This window comes from Erinaceus europaeus, chromosome 2 (genome assembly GCF_950295315.1).
Source record: "Erinaceus europaeus chromosome 2, mEriEur2.1, whole genome shotgun sequence".
Taxonomy (NCBI): Eukaryota; Metazoa; Chordata; class Mammalia; order Eulipotyphla; family Erinaceidae; genus Erinaceus; species Erinaceus europaeus.
The window spans coordinates 4,605,116-4,623,270 of NC_080163.1; the positions used below are offsets into that span (position 1 = coordinate 4,605,116).

At 59.8% G+C, this 18,155-nt stretch overlaps 1 protein-coding gene across 9 annotated transcripts; it reads right to left on the bottom strand.

Annotated features, from left to right (window-relative positions):
• Nucleotides 1–1,744: 1,744 nt before the first annotated feature.
• On the bottom strand, nt 1,745–18,155 carry KCNC3 (potassium voltage-gated channel subfamily C member 3). 9 transcript variants are annotated; one of them, XR_009545300.1, is made up of 6 exons: nt 17,277–18,155; nt 11,457–12,558; nt 8,943–9,134; nt 8,598–8,723; nt 3,718–3,777; nt 2,832–2,910 (listed from the first exon to the last, which is right to left on the bottom strand). XR_009545300.1 is itself a non-coding variant. In XM_060174806.1 (5 exons), exons 1-5 carry the CDS (start codon nt 17,907–17,909, stop codon nt 2,774–2,776), a joined length of 1,968 nt encoding a protein of 655 aa, XP_060030789.1. In that variant the 5' UTR covers nt 17,910–18,049; the 3' UTR covers nt 1,745–2,773. The 9 variants fall into 9 exon arrangements, 8 of the variants coding, with proteins under 8 accessions (XP_060030789.1, XP_060030746.1, XP_060030774.1 ...); XM_060174806.1 differs by lacking the exons at nt 3,718–3,777; nt 8,598–8,723 and having other exon boundaries at nt 1,745–2,910; nt 11,457–12,309; nt 12,406–12,558; nt 17,277–18,049; XM_060174791.1 differs by lacking the exon at nt 3,718–3,777 and having other exon boundaries at nt 2,772–2,910; nt 8,598–8,693.

The window sequence follows — 18,155 nt, forward strand, 5'->3', positions numbered from 1 at the left end:
CCTGGGACCTCAGAGCCACAGTCATGAAGCGTGATGTTATCTCCCCAGCTCCTTTATACCCACTTTCATCAGGGGGGAAACTGAGGAGGGTACTCGACCTCACTCGCAAGAACTAGATGGCGTGAGATCCAACCAGTGCCTGAATCCCCAAAATTCACACCTTTGCTACTTAAAACACCAGCTGGATTTTTGAAGCCGGAAGCCCGCCCTCATTCAGCCCCACCACACCCCCAATCTCTTAGCCCCCCCCCCCACACACACACAGGAAAGTCACATTTAAATGAAAAGGTAACTTTTATTTGGGGGGAGGGGGTTTGAGAAAGTGGGTGAGCAGGGGGCATGACACTTTTTCTTTGGGGAGGGGGCTCGACATGCGGCAGCTTCTGCATCGGGCGGTTCATGCACCCGGGTGGGCGTGGGGGCGGCGTGGGGGAGGGGCCACGGCCCCCCCTCCCTGCCCTGGGGTTGGGGGGGTGGGCTGAGAAGACCCGCCGTTAGCACCAGAGTTGTACGATTTGCAGACCTCCCCTCTCCACACCGACTCCGGACCCCGCGCCCCCTCCCTGAGAGCAACCCCCCTTGCAACTCCCCTCCCCCCAAATCGAACAGGCCAGGCTGCCCCGCCCACCTTTGAGTGAGAGAATTTATTGCTGTGTGTGTATGTTGGGCAGAGGGTCCCCATGAGCTCAGGAAGACCCCCGCCCCCGCCAACCCTTCCTGCCCTACCGCCCCCACCCCGCGCTGTGTCCGTGCGGCCCCGGGGTGCGACATGCGAGTGGGGGGCGCGGCGTGCTGCGCATGCGTGTGGCAGGCACCCCCTCCCCGCACCCCGCTCGGTCACCCTGAGGGCTGGGACGGTGCGGGGCGGAATCACGGTTTTCTGAAGTTGGTGATGAAGGTGGTGGTGTGTGTGTATGTGTGTCGGGGGGTATTTTCCAAAAGCTGAACTAAAAAGCTGTGTGTCAGACTGGCGAGCAGGGGTGTGGGGGACACGCTGGGAAGAGGTCCGTGCCCATGGCGGGGGGGGGGTGGGAATCTGCGCTCTCCCTCCCCCCCACCCCCAGTTTGGCTTCTGCAAGGATCAGGAGAATCTGGGTTTTGTTTTTTGTTCTAAGAAGTGAAACCCTTTGGCAATAGAATCAGGCCCCGCCCCTGCACCCCGCGTCCGGAGCCCCTAGCCCTTTGCCCCTCCCGCCAGAACCCGGCCCCCCCTCGCCCCTGACTCGCCAGGGTTTAGGGTCCGAGGGAAGGATGGGGGGGGACTCCAATGCCCCCCTTGCATAGGAATCGTTGCATCGAGAATCGTGCTCAGTGACACCCCCCAACTCTCGGGTGGGGGGTCAGGGGGTTCCTGAGGCTGTGGGGGCAGCGGTTGCCAACCCCAAGGGGGCCCCCCAGTTCCCAAGAAGGGGTGGGTGCGGGGGTCCTTAAGGATCCTGGGCCCCCAGTGGTACCAGCTTGGGGGAGGTAGCGCTGCCTGGAGCCGAGAGGAGAGAGGAGGCGAGGTGGGGTCCCAGCCCCGGGGTGGTGGGGGCGCGGTCGCCCCAGCTCCTGCTTGCAGAGCCCGCGGACAGTCCAGCCGAGCTGAACCTGCAGGGCCCCGCGCCCTTGGGTGAGAAACACCTGCAGCCCCACGCTCGGCACGGCACACCTGGGGGTGCAGACACGGCCTCCCGGGGCACCTTTGGGGGTGCCGCTGAAGGTAGGAGCTGGGGGCGGGGTTCTGGGAAGATCTGGTCCCCGGGCAATGCAGATAGGTCAAGCCCATCATGGAAATTCGGGTGTCAGGGGAACCTGAGGTGGATGTCTGAAATTTGGAGGGGGAGGAGCAGGCCTGAGGATATGGGAGTGTTCTAGTTCTGGGAAGGAATTGGCGCATCCCAAAGGCGGAACGGTGAGCTGAAGAAAGGGCGAGGCCCAAGTCTTGGGAGGATTGGGGGGGGGGGTGTAGGGATTGGGTGCAGTCTAGGAAATTGAGGTGGGGGTGTTTTTCTGGGTGCAAGTCTCATGTCCTGGGAATGGGGGCCCGGGAATTTCGTGTGTAGGCGAGGGCCAGATCATCCGCCCCAGCAAGTCCAAGGAGGAAGTCTGATTCCATGCAGCGAGAAGAGAGGCTGGCAGCTCCCTGCTTGGGGGTCCTGGGGGGCTGGCAGAGTGGAATCCACCCGCAGCAACTGCCCCCCCATTCTGAGCTCCCAGTGACTGTTCCTTCTGCCCCCACAGAGCTGCTTATTTTTTGTGGGGTTCTTGTTTTATGAAATCAGTGCATGGTGGGTTGCCCTTGGGGTGGGGGGGCTAGAGGCAGGAGGCTGGGGACCTCCCCCCACCCCCGCCCTGGCCAGCGCGCCTCCTCAATCAACGCGGCATGCAGCCCCGGGCAGGTTACTGCTGAGGCGGAGCTGGGGGCGCCATCCGGGCTGGGGGTCGTCATGCAGAGGGGGGACAGAGGCGCCCCGAGATGTGACTGGCGTCCTGGGTGGGGGGGTATATTTACACGAGGTGATGGGGGAGGGTGTCCTATGGCTCGTGGAGACCTGAGAAGGTTTTATTTTGTTCGTCGAGAAAGGGAGGAGGGTTGGGGGCGCCCAGGTGGGGGGAGTACGAGGGGCCCGGGGGTGTCTGCTGGCATCGGCGTCACGGTTGCATATTAATAATGTACTTTTTTGATTTTTTTCTCTTTAAAAAAAATAAACCTTTCCCCCACCCCCCCAGCTCCTTTGACCTTCTTGCCTGTCACCCCCGAGCCCCCCACGCGGGGGAGGGAGAGGGAGCGCTAGAGGATGGAGGGCAGGGTGGGGGGGGCGCGGCGGGCGGCCCTGGGGGAGCCGGGGGGCGTGGCAAGGGGCGCGAGCCGCAAGGACACCCCACTCAGGCCTGCGATGCTGCCGAGGCTGCGAGATTTCTCGTAACCTGGGGGGGAGGACATGGAGACAGAGAGGTGCAGGGGGAGGGTCCCACAGACAGAGACACCCCGCAAGGCAGAGGGAGCGGGGGCGGGGGCGAGACAGGAGAAAGAAGAGGAGGCCAGAGACAGACGGACATGAGGAGAGGCAGAGATGGACAGGCGGACCAAGGAGAGAGAGGGAGAGAGATGAACAAATCGCAGTCAGTCGCATTGGGAGAAAGGTTCAGACAAGGGGAGGGGGGAGAGACTCAGGGTTAGGGGGCGAGGTGGCACCCACCAAGCCTCCCCTCCCCCCACCCCACCCCTACTTCCCCTCTTGCCCTCCCCCATTGGCCCCCTCATCTGAGGCAAAAAGGAAGGGGCAGCGAGGCAGATGGTGGGCGCGCGTGGGCATGGGGTGGGGGAGCTCGGGTGAGATGCATGTGGGGGGAGCAGCCAGTTGGGGGTGAGACCTAGATGTGGGGGGAGGGGAAGGGGGCAGTGGTGCCCACGGGGCAGAGAATGAGGACATGCTCTCAAGGGCTGTCATTAAAGGATGCAGGAAGCCTTGGGGAAGGGCCTATAAGCATCTCCCTCAACGAGGGGTCTGACCCAGGGGCCTGGTGTGGTCTGCTGAGAGCTCAGGGGTGCTTCGGGGTGTGCTGAGCCCGGTGACGCTAGACTCTAGGTGGGTGTCGGGGTTGTGCATAGGCTCTAGGGTCTCCTAGGCTGTGACAGGGGGTCTGTCTGAAGGAAAGAGGAGCCTGGGAAGGGGGTCGTCAGAAGCCCAGTATCGTAGGGGGATCCCCTCCCCACCATTCCCAATTGCTAACCTGGGGGGAAGGGGCAGGGGGGGACCGAGGGTCTCGCGAGGTCTCAGGCGGTGACAAGAGCTGGGGACAGAAACACAAGAGTCACGCAGGGGAGAAAGGCAGTTAGAGGGAACCCCCCAACACGGCCTCACTGTTGGGGGACAGAGAAACGCCGGCATCTCTTCCTCCTCTCCTCTCTGGTGTTTTCCGGAGGGAAAGGGAGCAGTGAAATGGGGGCCAGAGACATCAAATATGGAAGGAGCTTTGGGGTGACTGACGGGGGCGGGGTGGGGGGCAGAGGAGGGAGAGAGCAGGGGGAAAGGGAGACTAGAGGCAAGGGTCGGGTTGGAGGGAAAATGGGGAAGAGAGGGGTCTTGGGGTGCAGGGAGACTGGTCAGGGGAGGGGTCTTGGGTAGAAGGAAGAGACAGGAATGGGGGGGGTGAGGACCCCAGCAGCTCCAGCCATCATTTGAGTTCAATGAATGGGTTTTGGCATAAGAGGCAAGAGAAGCAGAACTCTCCCCGACCTGCACCCTCCATTCCCCCCCTACTCCCTCTGTCCTTCCATTCCCACGGGGTCCCATCCACATTTGGGGTGAAGGAGGCCAAGGTCAGGAAGGAGACTGGATACAAGCAGTGGGGAGGGGAGAGGGTGGCAGGGAAGGAGGGTGATGAGATGAACATGGAGTATGACTGGTGATTCCACAAGAGCAGGGATGGGGGTGTGGGGGGGGAGTCTGGGCCTCCATGAGCTCCTCTAAAAGCTGGGGAGGCTAGACAAGCTGTCCCCAGAGGGGGCCCCCCATTCCGCTAAGCTGTAGGATGTCTCCTGTGTTTCTAAGGAAGTTTCTGGGTGTTCACTTAGTGACTGTGACAGGTCAGACTCCTTCACTAGCTTTCACTTTTCAGATAAACTCCAGGGGGGCTAGATGGTAGCACAGGGCTGGATGGAAACACAAGAACCAGACGGGTGCAAGGAACCTGGTTCGATTCCCTGGCTCCCCACCTTCCAAGTGGGTCATTTCACAAGTGGTGAAGCAGGTCTGCAGGTGTCTTGTCTTTCTCTCCCCCACCTTCTCAATTCTCTCTGTCCTATCCAGCAACAATAATAGAAATAACAGCAAAACAATAACAGCAAGGGCAACAAGATGAGGGGAGAAACGGTAAACTCTGTCCTCTGAGATTCGTGCAGCTCTGGGACCTCAGGGCCCTTGCAGCTGTTGTTTCTCCCATTTTGCCGGAGGCTCTACAAACACCAGCTCCACATGCCCAGGAGTGATGCGCTAGGTCCTGGGTCTCCTGTGAAGCTCTTTCCCATACTAAACAAGATAAACTGAAAAAACAAAAAAAAAGTGTTTGCAGAAGTCCTGATGCAGCCTGAGTTAGTTATCAGATCTGTCTTTTTTACTTGTTTAGAATCACAAGTCAATTGAGGGTAAGGGGAGACAGCTCACCCAGCTAAGCTTTTGCTTGGAAATGTACAAGCATCCCCCACCCCCAACCCCACCCCATGAGAGCAGCTGCACAGGGCAAGCTTCCTGGGCTGTGGTGCAGGCCCTCTCTCCCCTTGCCACTCTCTATCTTCAGGGAAAAAAAAAAAAAAAAAAAGTGGTCCAGGAAGTGGTGCAGTGGCTAGGGCACTAGACTCTCAAGCATGAGGTTCAGAGTTCAGTCCCAGGCAACACAATGATACTCTGGTGCCACCGTGATACTCTGGTTGTCTTTCTCTCTCCTCCTATGTCTCTCAATAATAAATAAATAAATAAATAAAATCTTAAAAAGATTGAGCCAATGAGCACACACATTATCACTCACAAGGACCCAGGTTCGAGTTCCTGCTCCCGACTGCAAGGGGGATGCTTCAGGAGCAATGAAGCGGGTCTGCGGGTGTTTCTCTCTTCCCCCTACTCCCCTTTCCCTCTCAATTTCTCTCTCTCATATCAAATAAAAGAAAAAGGTAAAAATGGCCACCAAGAGCGATAGACTTGTGGTGCCAGCACCGAGCCCCAGCAAGAACCCTGGTCTCAAGAAAGAAAGGAAAGAAACGGGGAATCAGGCGGTAGCCCAGCAGGTTAAGTGCAGGTGGCGCAAAGCGTAAGGATCCCGGTTCGAGCCCCCGGCTTCCCACCCGCAGGGAACTCGCTTCACAGGCGGTGAAGCAGGTCTGCAGGTGTCTGTCTTTCTCTCTCCCTCTGTGTCTTCCCCTCCTCTCTCCATTTCTCTCTGTCCTATCTAACAACAACGACATCAATAACAACAACAATAACTACAACAACAAAACAACAGGAGCAACAAAAGGGAGTAAATAAATAATTAAAAAAAAATTTTTAGAAAAGAAAGGGAAAAAAATAGGGCAGGGTAAATAGCATAAAGGTTATGCAAGGACACTCTCCTGCCTAAGGGTTTGAAGTCCCAAGTTTAATCCCCTGCAACACCATAAGCCAGAGCTGAGCAGTGCTCTGGTTAAAAAAATAAATAAAAGGGAGTCGGGCTGTAGTGCAGCAGGGTAAGTGCAGGTGGCACTAAGTCCAAGGACCAGTGTAAGGATCCCTGTTCGAGCCCCGGCTCCCCACCTGCAGGGGAGTCTCTTCACAAGCGGTGAGCAGGTCTGCAGGTGTCTCTCTCTCCCCCTCTCTGTCTTCCCCTCCTCTCTCCATTTCTCTCTGTCCTATCCAACAATGATGACAACAACAATAATAATAACTACAACAATAAAAACAAGGGCAACAAAAGGGAATAAATAATAAAATAAATCAATCAATTTAAATAAATAAATAGGGGGTCGGGCGGTGGCACAGCGTGTTAAGCACATATGGCGTATAAAACGCAAGGACCAGCATAAGGATCCCAGTTTGAGGCCCCGGCTCCCCACCTGCAGGGGAGTCGCTTCACAGGTAATGAAGCAGGTCTGCAGGTGTCTGTCTTTCTCTCCCCCTCTCTGTCTTCCCCTCCTCTCTCCATTTCTCTCTGTCCTATCCAACAACGAACGACATCAACAATAACAATAAAAACCACAAGGCTACAATAACAGAGGCAACAAAAGATGGGGAAAAAATAGCCTCCAGGAGCAGTGGATTCATGGTGCAGGCACTGAGCCCCAGCAATAACCCTGGAGGCAAAAATAAATAAATAAATAAATAAATAAGTGGTCCTGAAGTTGGCACAGTGGCTAAGGCACTAGACTCTCAAGCATGAGGTCCTGAGTTCAATCCCCGGCAGCACATGTACCAGAGTGATGTCTGGCTCTTTCTCTCTCTCTTCCTATCTTTCTCATGAATAAAATAAAAATAAATTAATAAAATTTAAAAGAGCCCTCCAGGAGTGGAGAAACTCTAGGCGTGGAGCCCAAAGGATCACCCTGGTGGGGAAAACAAAATGCCCTGCCATGACACACACACAGGGCCGCGGGGCCGCGCCAGCCTGATGTTGCTCAGCTGTGAAACCACCTGGTGGCACAGCCTCAGATGTGACCCCTGAAGTGACAGTATTTGTGCTTCTCCCACCGAGGGAAGCAGGGGGCCACAGTCTAAATCATTTCCAAGTCCGCGGCCCCCTGCATCACTGTCAAGTTTTCCCACTCTCCTGCTCTGTGACCGTGGCTGTGTTCCAATAAAGCTTTATTCACAAAACCGTGGGCGGACAGAGTGACCCCCTAGCGCAGGGGTCCCTGCTCTGGACTGTGAGCCCTGTGACAGCTGCATATCCGAGCCAGGGTGGGGCCCCGACACACTGGTTGCTGAGTGGATAGATGGAAGGATGGGTGGATGGACGGATGGACAGAGTTGGAGTTGTGAAGACAGTGCTGCCACATGCCCTCTCTCTCCTGCCTCGTACTCTGCCTACCCTCCACTCCCAGCCCTGGCTCCCTCCTCCTTTTCCCCTTCTCCCCAGGGCCCTCATCTCTTCCTCCAGTCCAGGCCCACAATGCCCCAGGCCTGAGCTGCCGCCCCAGCCAGCTCCCTGGACTCCATCCTGACCCTTGAAGGCCCTACCGGCTCTCGGCTCGGCTCGGCTCAGCTCTGCATGTGCGTCTGGATCCTGTCTTCCCTCCTGCATGCCCAGGGGGATACAGTGTCTGCCTGTCCCTCCCAGCAGAGCAGGGGCTTCAGGGCTGGAGAGGCCACTGGCTCTGCTCCCATTGCATGGCCAAAGCCCAGCACAGTGCTTGGGGTACTAGTGACTGGGATGGCTGGCTTGGTGGGGGGGTGATGACTTTCCCAAACCATCTTGCATCTGTGCCTGGGTGTGCACCTCACTTTTTTTTTTTTTTTTGCCTCCAGGGTTATTGCCGGGGCTCGGTGCCCGCACCATGAATCCACCGCTCCTGGAGACCATTTTTTCCCTTTTTGTTGCCCTTGTTGTTGTAGCCTTGTTGTGGTTACTATTATTATTGTTGTTGTTGCTGTCACTGGATAGGACAGAGAGAAATGGAGAGAGGAAGGGAAGACAGAGAGGGGGAGAGACAGACAGACACCTGCAGACCTGCTTCACCGCCTGTGAAGCAACTCCCCTGCAGGTGGGGAGGCAGAGGCTTGAACCGGGATCCTTACGCCGGTCCTTGAGCTTTGCGCCACGTGCGCTTAACCCGCTGCGCTACCGCCCGACTCCCGCACCTCACTTTCTTGATTGTGTTTAAAAAGGGGTGGTGGGGGAGGCAGGCAGGGGTGATGAGGATGGGGGTCAGTCGTGAAGGCGGGCAGCGGAGCAGGGTGGGGGTTAGTTCCGGGCAGGCTGGGGCCTGGTCAGGCAGGTGTAGGGTCCGAGTCAGGCCAGGTCGGGTGTGGGTGAATGCAGCTGCTGGCAGTGAGTAGACGGGAGTCTCAGTCAGTGGGGGGTGGGAGTGCGTGTTCTCAGAGGGGTTAGTCAGGAGGGAAGGGGGCAGAGGGGTGGGGGCTACTTACCCCGGGGGAGGGGGCTCGTCCGCTAGGGGGCTATCCAGGCGGCGGCGTTGGCGTTGAGGTCGGGCAAGAAGCTGGGGGGGCCTGGCTTACGCCAGTCTGGGGGGGGCAGTGGGGGAGCACCGGTGGCTGGGGGTGGGGGGAGAGGTCAGAGGATGGGGTGGGGGGAATGGAGATGGAATAAAGACAGGTGAAGGGTCAGTGGTGAGGAATTGGGGGGCTGGGAGGGAGGCGGTATGGGGACAAGGGATGGGCAAGTCCGGCACCTCCTCCCCCACCCCTCTCCACCCCTCCCCGTGGGGAGAGGGGGAGGGGGAGCACCCCAGGGCCCCTCAGAAGGTGCCTCACCTTTCCGGATGGAGCCATCAGGGGAGGGGGCGTAGTCGGTGAGGAGGAAGCAGGCGCGGTCCCTGCTGTAGCGGCCACGGCTCCCAGGGGTGATGGGGCTCTTGTCTTCCGGGGACATGGCCGGCTGGTCGATGGCCGGACAGTCCTCGTGGGCCAGCGCAGCTGCCGCTGGGTCCCCATTGGGACGGGAATCTGTATCCCGGGGAGACAGACAGGACAGAGTGAGGAGGCCGCTGGGGTGTGGGGGACACAGCAGCAGAAGTGGGTGATGGGGGGCGCAGCCAGGAGCATGGGCACTGGGCTTGGGGTGCTGAATGTTGAAGAGGACACGTGGCCGGGGACAGGGGCATTGTGGTGGCAGAGCTCTGGGTCTGCAGGCCTGAGTACCAGGGTCATCGTGGGGAGGAAGGGGAGAGTGGAAAAAGAAGTTAGGAGAAAGAATGAAAGAAACAAAGGAAGAAAGAAAAGGGCCTGGTGGGGGTCGGGCGGTAGCGCAGCGGGTTAAGCGCACATGGCGCGAAGCGCAAGGACCGGAATAAGGATCCCGGTTCGAGTCCCCGGCTCCCCACCTGCAGGGGAGTCGCTTCCCAGGCAGTGAAGCAGGTCTGCAGGGGTCTGTCTGTCTCTCCCCCTCTGTCTTCCCCTCCTCTCTCCATTTCTCTCTGTCCTATCCAACAACAGCTACAACAATAAAACAACAAGGGCAACAAAAGGGAATAAATAGATATTTAAAAAAGAAAAGGACCTGGCAATGACCCACCTGGTTGAGTGCATGTGTTACAGGGCTCAAGGACCTGGGTTCAAGCTCCCGGTCCCCACCCGCAGGGGAAAAACTTCACAAGTGGTGAAGCAGGGCTGCAGGCATGTCTTTCCTCCTCCCTCTCCTATTCCATCTCAATTTCTTTCTGCCTTTATCTGATAAATCAAACAAAGCAAAAAACCCCTAAAGGGAAAATAAAGAATGGAAGGGAGAAAGTAAAGAGCAAAAAGAAAGGAAAGACAAGAAAGAAAAATGGGAGAAAAATGAGGAGGCAGGCAGGAAGGCAGGAAGGCAGGAGGGGGTCATGAAAGGGAGTGGTCCGGGGGGTGGCGCAGTGGCTAAAGCACTGGACTCTCAAGCGTGAGGTCCTGAGTTCGGTCCCTTGGCAGCACATGTACCAGAGTGATATCGGACTCTTTCTCTCTCTCTCCTCCTGCCTTTCTCATTGATAAATAAATACAATCTTTTTAAAAAGAAAAAAAAGGAAGAAATGAAGGGCAAAATAGAAAAAGGAAGGAAAGGATGAGAGGCGATGGGAGGCCAGGGGAGGCGTCTGAGTGGGTGTGACAGGCGTTGGTGGCGTAAAGGGTGGAGGTGGATGCTGGGCCCACAGGGTGGGTGGGCTAGTTTGGAAGGCCAGCTGCGGGCGGGTGTGTAGGGGGGCAGGAGGGATATGGGGCACTGGGAAGGTGACAGGTGAGGGAGGGGCAGTGGGGGTCCCCCAGGCTCTGACTTGAGCTATTTTTAATTGGTGTGAAACTGGGTCAGCAGTCGAGGGAGCAGTATGGGATGGGACCAGGCGGCCCAGCTCCTTTTGTTGACCTACTTAAGGTGTAGTGGTGGGGGGTGGGGCCCCCCAGCTTCTTCCTCCTCCTGGACACCCAGATCCCTCTCTGCCTCTGAGGGCCAGACTCCCCGGGGTGAGTCCACTTTCTCCTCCCCTCTCCAGTCCCCTTTGCTGATGCAGGATGCTGGGGACCTGGGGTTCCCAGCTGCCACATGGCGGGTCTGGTCTCTTAGTTCTGAAGATCTGCCTCTTCATCTCACTCTTAAACCTAAACTCTGCACCAGGGACTCCCGTCCTCCTCCGTCCTTCCACATCTATTCCCTCTTCTCTCTGCATCTCACTCGCTGTGGCTCCTCGGAGCCTGGGACACTCCGGCTAGAAGTCCATCCCAGGTCTGTCTCTTGTGGACACACCACTCCCAGGAGTCTCTCTCTGCCAGGGTCTCTCAAACCCCTGTCTCTTCCAGAGTTTTTTTTTTGTTGTTTGTTTTACCAGAGCATTACTCAGACCTGGTTTATGGTGGTGCAGGAGATTGAACCTGGATCTTGAGAGCCTCAGGCATGAGTCTCTGTATATTCATTAGGCTGTTTACCCCTGCCCTTTTTTTTTTTTTAATGAGATAACAGAACACCACTCAGGTCTGGCATAAGTTGGTGCTGGAGATTGAACCTGCAGCCTCTGGGGCCTCAGGCCTGCACCTCCTGTGTTCTAACAGGCTGACGGTCCCTTCTCTCTATTGAGGTTCCTTCCCCACAGGGCCGAGGACCCCTCCTTCCTGATGCCCCTGTGCCCCTTGGCATCGAGTCTCCTAAAAAGTGGCCCCCTCCACACTGCTAGCTTCTCTGCCTGGCTCCCCACAACAGCCTTTTCTAAGGCCTCCCAACCCTCTGAACTTGTAAAACCTCCCTGCAAGCCCCTCCCACAAACTGCCGGGCCTGCGCCCCCCCCCCCCCCTGCGCCCTCTCACCTGCCCGGTTGATCTCAATCACTTCCTCCTGCGCCAGCGGGCAGGGCTCCCCGGGGGCCGGCAGAGGAGGCAGCCCCATGATCCCCAGTCCCCCCGCACCCCCCCTAAGCAGCCCGGGGTGCGCATGGGGCCCCGGCGGGTAGGCCCCGGCCACAGTCACCCCCATGGAGGGTGGGGTGAGGGGTGGGGGCGGGCTGATGCCGCCGTGGTGCGGGTGGGGGGGCGGCGGGGGCGGCGGGTCGGGCTTGCAGTAGTTGGGTGAGCCGGGCTGGGGGGGCCGGGGGATGTGTTTGTTCTTCTTCTTGGGCAGCTTCTGCTTGGCCATGGCCAGCGAGTAGTACATGCCGAAGTTGTTGACGATGACGGGCACCGGCATGGCGATGGTGAGCACGCCGGCCAGCGCGCACAGCGCCCCCACCAGCATGCCCGACCACGTCTTGGGGTACATGTCGCCGTAGCCCAGGGTGGTCATGGTGACCACGGCCCACCAGAAGCCGATGGGGATGTTCTTGAAGTAGGTGTGGTTGGAGCCCAGGATGTCGTCGGGGTCGGCGCCGATGCGCTCGGCGTAGTAGATCATGGTGGCGAAGATGAGCACACCCAGCGCCAGGAAGATGATGAGCAGCAGGAATTCGTTGGTGCTGGCGCGCAGGGTGTGGCCCAGCACCCGCAGCCCCACGAAGTGCCGCGTCAGCTTGAAGATGCGCAGGATGCGCACAAAACGCACCACGCGCAGGAAGCCCAGCACGTCCTTGGCTGCCTTGGACGACAGTCCGCTCAGCCCCACCTCCAGGTAGAAGGGCAGGATGGCCACGCAGTCGATGATGTTCAGGCTGTTCTTGAGGAACTCCACCTTGTCGGGGCAGAAGGTGATGCGCATGAGGAACTCGAAGGTGAACCACACCACGCACACGCCCTCCACGTAGGTCAGGAAGGGCTCCGTCTCCACCTCCACGTTGGTGACGTTCTCCGGCGGAGCACCCGGGATGGGCGAGGCCTGCGTCACCGTCTTGTTGCTGATGTGGATGAAGCCCTCGTGCGTCTCCAGGCAGAAGGTGGTGATGGAGATGAGGATGAAGAAGAGGGAGGCGAAGGCCACATACTGCGGGGGAGAGGGGGACAGGTGACGCCAGCGCCTGGCCAGCGGCCAGCTCCCACAGGCTCTCCAGGGACCCCGGCCTCATCTCCGCCTCCCCGCCCTCCCTCTCCCCTGGGACTCCATCACCTCCTGTGTCCTGTTCTCTCCTCTAGAGTCTGCAAAGGGAGTGGTCCCGGAGGCGGCACAGCGACTAGAGCGCTGGGCTTGCAAGCGTGAAGTCTCGAGTTCGATCCCCGGCACTGCATGTGCCGGGATGATGCTTTTATTCTCTCTCTTTCTCCCCTCTCTCATTGGCAAATAAGATAAGTGTCTTTAAAAGCAATGATAAAAAGCTTGCGAAGCGAAGGACAGGACTGAAGGCAGCATTAGCAGAAGTCCACCCCCTAGTAGGACAATTTCTCTCCTGAAAATGCTGCTTCTGCTTCTTCTCTGTGATCTCCCTCCTGCTCCCTACATCCCATCCCATCCCATCCCAGGGAGCTCCACCCCGCCCCCACCACAAGAGTTCTGCTAATGGATGGATGGGGGTGGGGGGGTTATGTGACCAAGATCACACACCCTCAGTCTCAGAGGCTCTGAAGCGCAGGGAAGGGGAACAGGACAGGGTGGGCCGGGAGGGAGACTCTGGAAGAGCTTCAGAGGAACAAAGCCTGGGTCTGGGGCCAGGTGGTGGTGCACCTGGCTGAGCAAGGACCCAGGTTCAAGTCTCCAGTCCCCACCTGCGTGGGGGGAAGGGACATTACAAGCTGTGAAGCAGCGCTGTGGGCCTCTTTCTTTCTCTTTCCCTCCCCTACCATCCCTCTCAGTTTCTGTCTTCATCCTATAAATCAAATATTAAAAAGAAAAGCAGGCAGGCAGGCAGGCAGGGCTGGGTCTGAAGCAGTGTGTCGCCACCCCCCCCCCAACTTGGCAGAGGTGAGGCTTCCTGAAACCCTAGCTGTCTGCAGGGTGACCGGGAGACTGACAGTAGGTGAGTGCACACAGGGCCCGGTGTTGGCTGCTGCAGCCACTGCTTGGCTCAGTGCTGCAGCTCAGGCTCCGGAAGCAGGTCTGAGCCAATCGAGGACACTGGGGCGGCAGCGGCAGCGAGAGCCAGGCAATGTCAGGGCCTCGGTCGGGGGCCAGAACTGAAGGGCCTTCACCTGGAGAAGGCAGAGGGGGTGGATCCAGGGAGCGAAGGAGGGGTGTGAGGGCCCTGGGTAAGTGATGTGCCAGAACTTCAAAAAGGAGGGAGGTGAGGAGGCGGCTCACTTGGTAGCCTTGTGCTGGGACCTGTGTTCCAGCCCCCAGCACCACACGGAACGCTGTGCACAGCACCCAGGGGGAGGGAGCTCTGTGCGAAGTGAAGGGTGTTCTGCTGGCTCTCCTCTCTCCCCCTCTCTGCCTCTCTTTCTCTTACACCTTCTGTCTCTATTTGAAAATAAAAGAGAAGAAAAATTAAGGCGGGGGGGGGGTGGGTGCAGATGGTGGTATCCCTGGTTGAGCGCACGTTACAATTCGCAAGAAATCAGGTCCAAGTCCCCACGGGGGGGGGGGGAGCTTTGTGAGTGTTGAAACAGGACTGCAGGTGTCTCTCTCTCCCTTTCTATCTCCCCTTTCCCTCTCAATTTCTGGCTGTCTCTATCAATAAATAAAGATAATAAAAGAGTCGGGGGGGCAGGTGGTAGCACACTAGATTAAGCGCACATAGTGCGAAGCACAAGGATCCAGGTTCGAGCCCTAGGCCCCACCTGCAGGGGATCACTTGAAAAGCATTGAAGCAGATCTGCAAGTGTCTATCTCCGCCCCCTTCCCCTCCTCTCTCAATCTCTGTCCTATCCAACAACAAAAACAACAGCAACAACAGTGGATTCATAGTGCAGGCACAGAGCGCCAGTGATAACCCTGGAGGGGGAAAAAAAAAATCCAGCAGGAGCAATAAAACAGTGCTGGCGTGAAGCCTCTGGAAACAAGAGTTTTCCGAAGAAGACGGGAGCGCTCAACAGTACAGCTCAGGATGACTGGGTCCCAGGTTCAATCCCCAGCACCACAAGTGCAGAAGCTGAATGTATATATATATATATATATATATATATATATATATATGCTGCTTACAAATAAGTGGAGTGGAAATGAGAGCAAGTGAGGGTCAGGGCATGGAGGGACGGCGGGGTTACTAAGATCAGAGACTTGGGTGAGAGGGGGACTTGGGTGAGGAGTGCTGACTGGGGGTGCCTGGGTCTTTTCGGATTGGGAGGGTGAGGCCTGAATTCTCTTGAGTTCTGAAGGTGGGGAGGCTGGTGGAGCTGGGCCCTGAGGGTGGTCACGGGCTTTCTCGGACAAGCAGAAGTCAAGGGTTAAGCTCGGACTTAGCCTGTGCGGAGGAAGGGGCCCGGTCTAGGCGGAGGGGGCTTGGGTCAGCTGAGCAGAGAGGGGCCCAGCCGAGCAGGGAGGCTAGCGCGACCCTCGGCCCCGCCCCCGTTTCTCCGCAGTGGCTCCCAGGCCAGGGGGCCGCAGGGCGCATGCCCGGCGAGGCTGCGGCACCGCAGTGGGGAGGGGGGTGGGGGTGGCCGGCCGGGGGCGGGGCCGAGGGCCAGCACCGCGGACAGCTCCCGCCGCAGTGCGCAGCCGCAGCGGCCGGCCGCCTCCCCCGCCCCGGCGCCCCGGGCCGCGCGCAGCCGCAGAGCCGCGCTCCGGCGAGGGGAGGGCAGCGCTTGTTAACTCCTTCCCTGCCGGCCCCAGGGGAGGGGGGCGCCCCGCCCGCCGCAGTGCGCAGCCGGACAGGCCGGCCGGCGTCGGGTCTGGCTCAGCCCCTGGGGCCCGAGCTGGCTCAAGAGTAGAAGGGGTGGGAGAGCATGGAGTCCCTGCAAGAAGGAAAGGAGACATTAAGGCGCGGGGAGGGGAGAGAAGGGGGCAGGCGAAGACCCCCCGCTTTGCATCGTCCTCAGCTCCCAACCCTCAAGCTGTCTCCGTTGCAGGCTGGAAAGCAGCACGCTATGGGCATTAAATTTTTTTTTTTTTTTTTTGTGGAGGCGATGAGTAAAGCACCCCCCCCACACACACACACACCCCACTGGCTGTCCCGGGCCCCTGGGCCTCACTCCAGCACCCCTCAAAGGGGTCAGGAGGAGGAAGGGCGTCCGCGCCCCTGGGGAGGCCCGAAGGAGCATCTAGGGCCACGTCCCTTCATCACCTCCGCCGCCACTATCACACCCCCCCATCCCCATCCCCAATCTCGCCAACTCAGCGCTTCCCGGGACCAAACTTTCTGCGGAGCCTCCCCCCCCCCCCCAATGCGGCACTGCGGCTCCGCGTCCTTCCCGCCCAGGACGCGCTGGGGGGGGCGGGGCCCGGATCCTCCCGCCGGGACCCCCGGGCGGCCCCACTCCCTCCTCTGACCCCCCACCCCCGTCTTTCCTCATCCTCCCAGCATGTGTCCAACTGTCCTCCTGTCTTTCCAACACCAGGAGAAAGTCAGGAGGAAGGGGTGCCTGTCAAGCCTGGGAAATTACAGACGTTTGGAAGAAAGTTTTATGGGGGGCGGAATGAAGGGGATTTGGGGGAGAAATGTGGCTTTGAAAAGGAGAGCAAATTGGGGTGTGTGGCTCACTCTGGGGGCGGGTGTAGTGGGGCACAGTTCTGGGCGTCTTTTTTTTTTTGGGGGGGACGACGAGGTTTGGGAAGGAGGTACCCAAAGGGGGGAGGGTCGCTTGTGAAAAGATATCAGAACTGGATTTAAAAAAAAAAAGCGTTGGGAACAGAAGGAAGTTGAGTGGGGTGTGTGTGTGTGTGTGTGTATGTGTGAAGCTGAGGCGAGGAGGTGTCCCAGGAATCGAGGTTAGGTGACATTCTGGAAGGGGGGGAGTGTCAGCTGACTTCCTGGCGCGGGGCTGGGAGGCTCTGGAGAGAGGGGCTCGGGGCAGGACGCGGGCTGTGCGGGGCGGGGAGGAGCCGCTGCGGGGGCAGCAGCTGGGGGTGGCGGGGAGGGCAGGCAGGGGAAGGGAGCTCAGAGCTTCTGGAGACATGGACAAGTGGGGAGGGCCGCGTCCTGACAGGGCAGGTTCCTGGACTTGGCGATGAAGTGGACGAAGCAGGAAGGGACAGGAGAAGATGGGGCAGAGGGTTCCCGGAGGGAAGACACCCCGAGTGCTGCACGGAGGGGCTAGGGAAAGTGGTTTTCAGGTCGGGGGAGGCAGCGAGGGGAACTTCCGAGGCTCTGGAAAAAAAATAACAAAAAACAGGAGAAACCCAAACTTTCCGGGACATTCAAACTTGGAGAGAGGGAGAGGGGGCAGTAAGGGAGGGCAGAGGGAAGACGGGGTGGGGGAGTGGGGGTGTTGGGGGGCCCTCGCGCTGGAAAGGGGGGAGGGAAGGAGGCAGCGTCCCGGGGTCAGGCCATGCGGAGGGGCGGGAGGGATTGTCCGAGGAGCAGAGGGCCAGGGAGGGGGTCCGCCAAGAAAGGGGTGCTCAGGTATCTGAGACGGGAGGTGTCTTCTGAGGGTCTTGAAGGGGTTCAGGAGGTGTATGGGGGGAGGTTGAGGCTGCTCAGAAGTCCAGCAGATCCATGCAGGGACCTTGCTGAGGGTCTAGCGTTGGCCAGAGGAGGCGGGGCGCGGTTCGGAGGGATTTGGGGCGAGGGGGTGGGGTTGCTCAGAGGTGCAAGGAGGCTCGAGACGGGGGTGCAGAGGTGCAGAGGAGGCTCGGAGAGACCAGGAGGGGAGGGGCCCCGAGTGCACGCTCACCCTGGCCGCCCGCGACGAGTAGGGGTCCTCGAAGAGCGCCCACACGCGGGGCTGCCAGCGGCGCCACCACGAGCCGCCCGCGCCGCCTGCGCCCCCTGGCGGCCCCCCGGCGCCGCCGCCCGCGTCCTGGAAGCAGAGGCGCTTGAGCTCGCCGCCCGCACCGTCCAGGCCGCCGCCGCCCGCGCCCGCCTCGTCGTCCAGGCCCCCGTCGTGGGCGCCCCCGGCGTTGGCGGCGCCGGAGGAGTCGGGAGCCTCGAAGGAGTCGAGCGCCTCCTCGGCGTCCCGGTGCTGGCGGTAGGTCATCCAGCAGCAGGCCTCCACGTCGGTCTCGTCGATGCCCCAGAAGCCCAGCTCCTCCTCGAAGAGCGGCCCGCACACGTCTGCCGGGCAGTGCAGCTTGCCGGTGCGGTAGTAGTTGAGCACGTAGGCGAAGACGCCCGGGTGGCGGTCGAAGAAGAACTCGTCGGCGCCCGGGTCGTAGTCGAAGCGCGCCGCCGCCTCGGGCTCCGTCAGGCCGGCCAGCCGCGTCCCCGGCAGGGTGCGCAGCGTCGAGCGGTACGTCTCATGGCGCACGCCGCCCACGTTGATCACGATCTTGCCGCTGTCGCCACCGCCGCCGCCGTGCCGCCCCATGGCCGCCGCCGGCAGCCCGGGGCATGGCTCGGCGCGCCGGCCCCCGGGCCCGCGGGGTGCTGGGGGGCCCGCCGGGGACGCGGCGGGGCCGGGCTGCGCAGGCGGCGGCGGCTGCGGCTGCTGCTGCAGCGGCGGCGGCGGGGGCAGCGGCGGCGAGGACTCGGGCGGCTGCGGCGGCGGCGCCGGCTGCTGTTTGCTGGCCCCCTGGCGCCCGCGGAAGGACGAGACGCAGACTGAGCTCAGCAT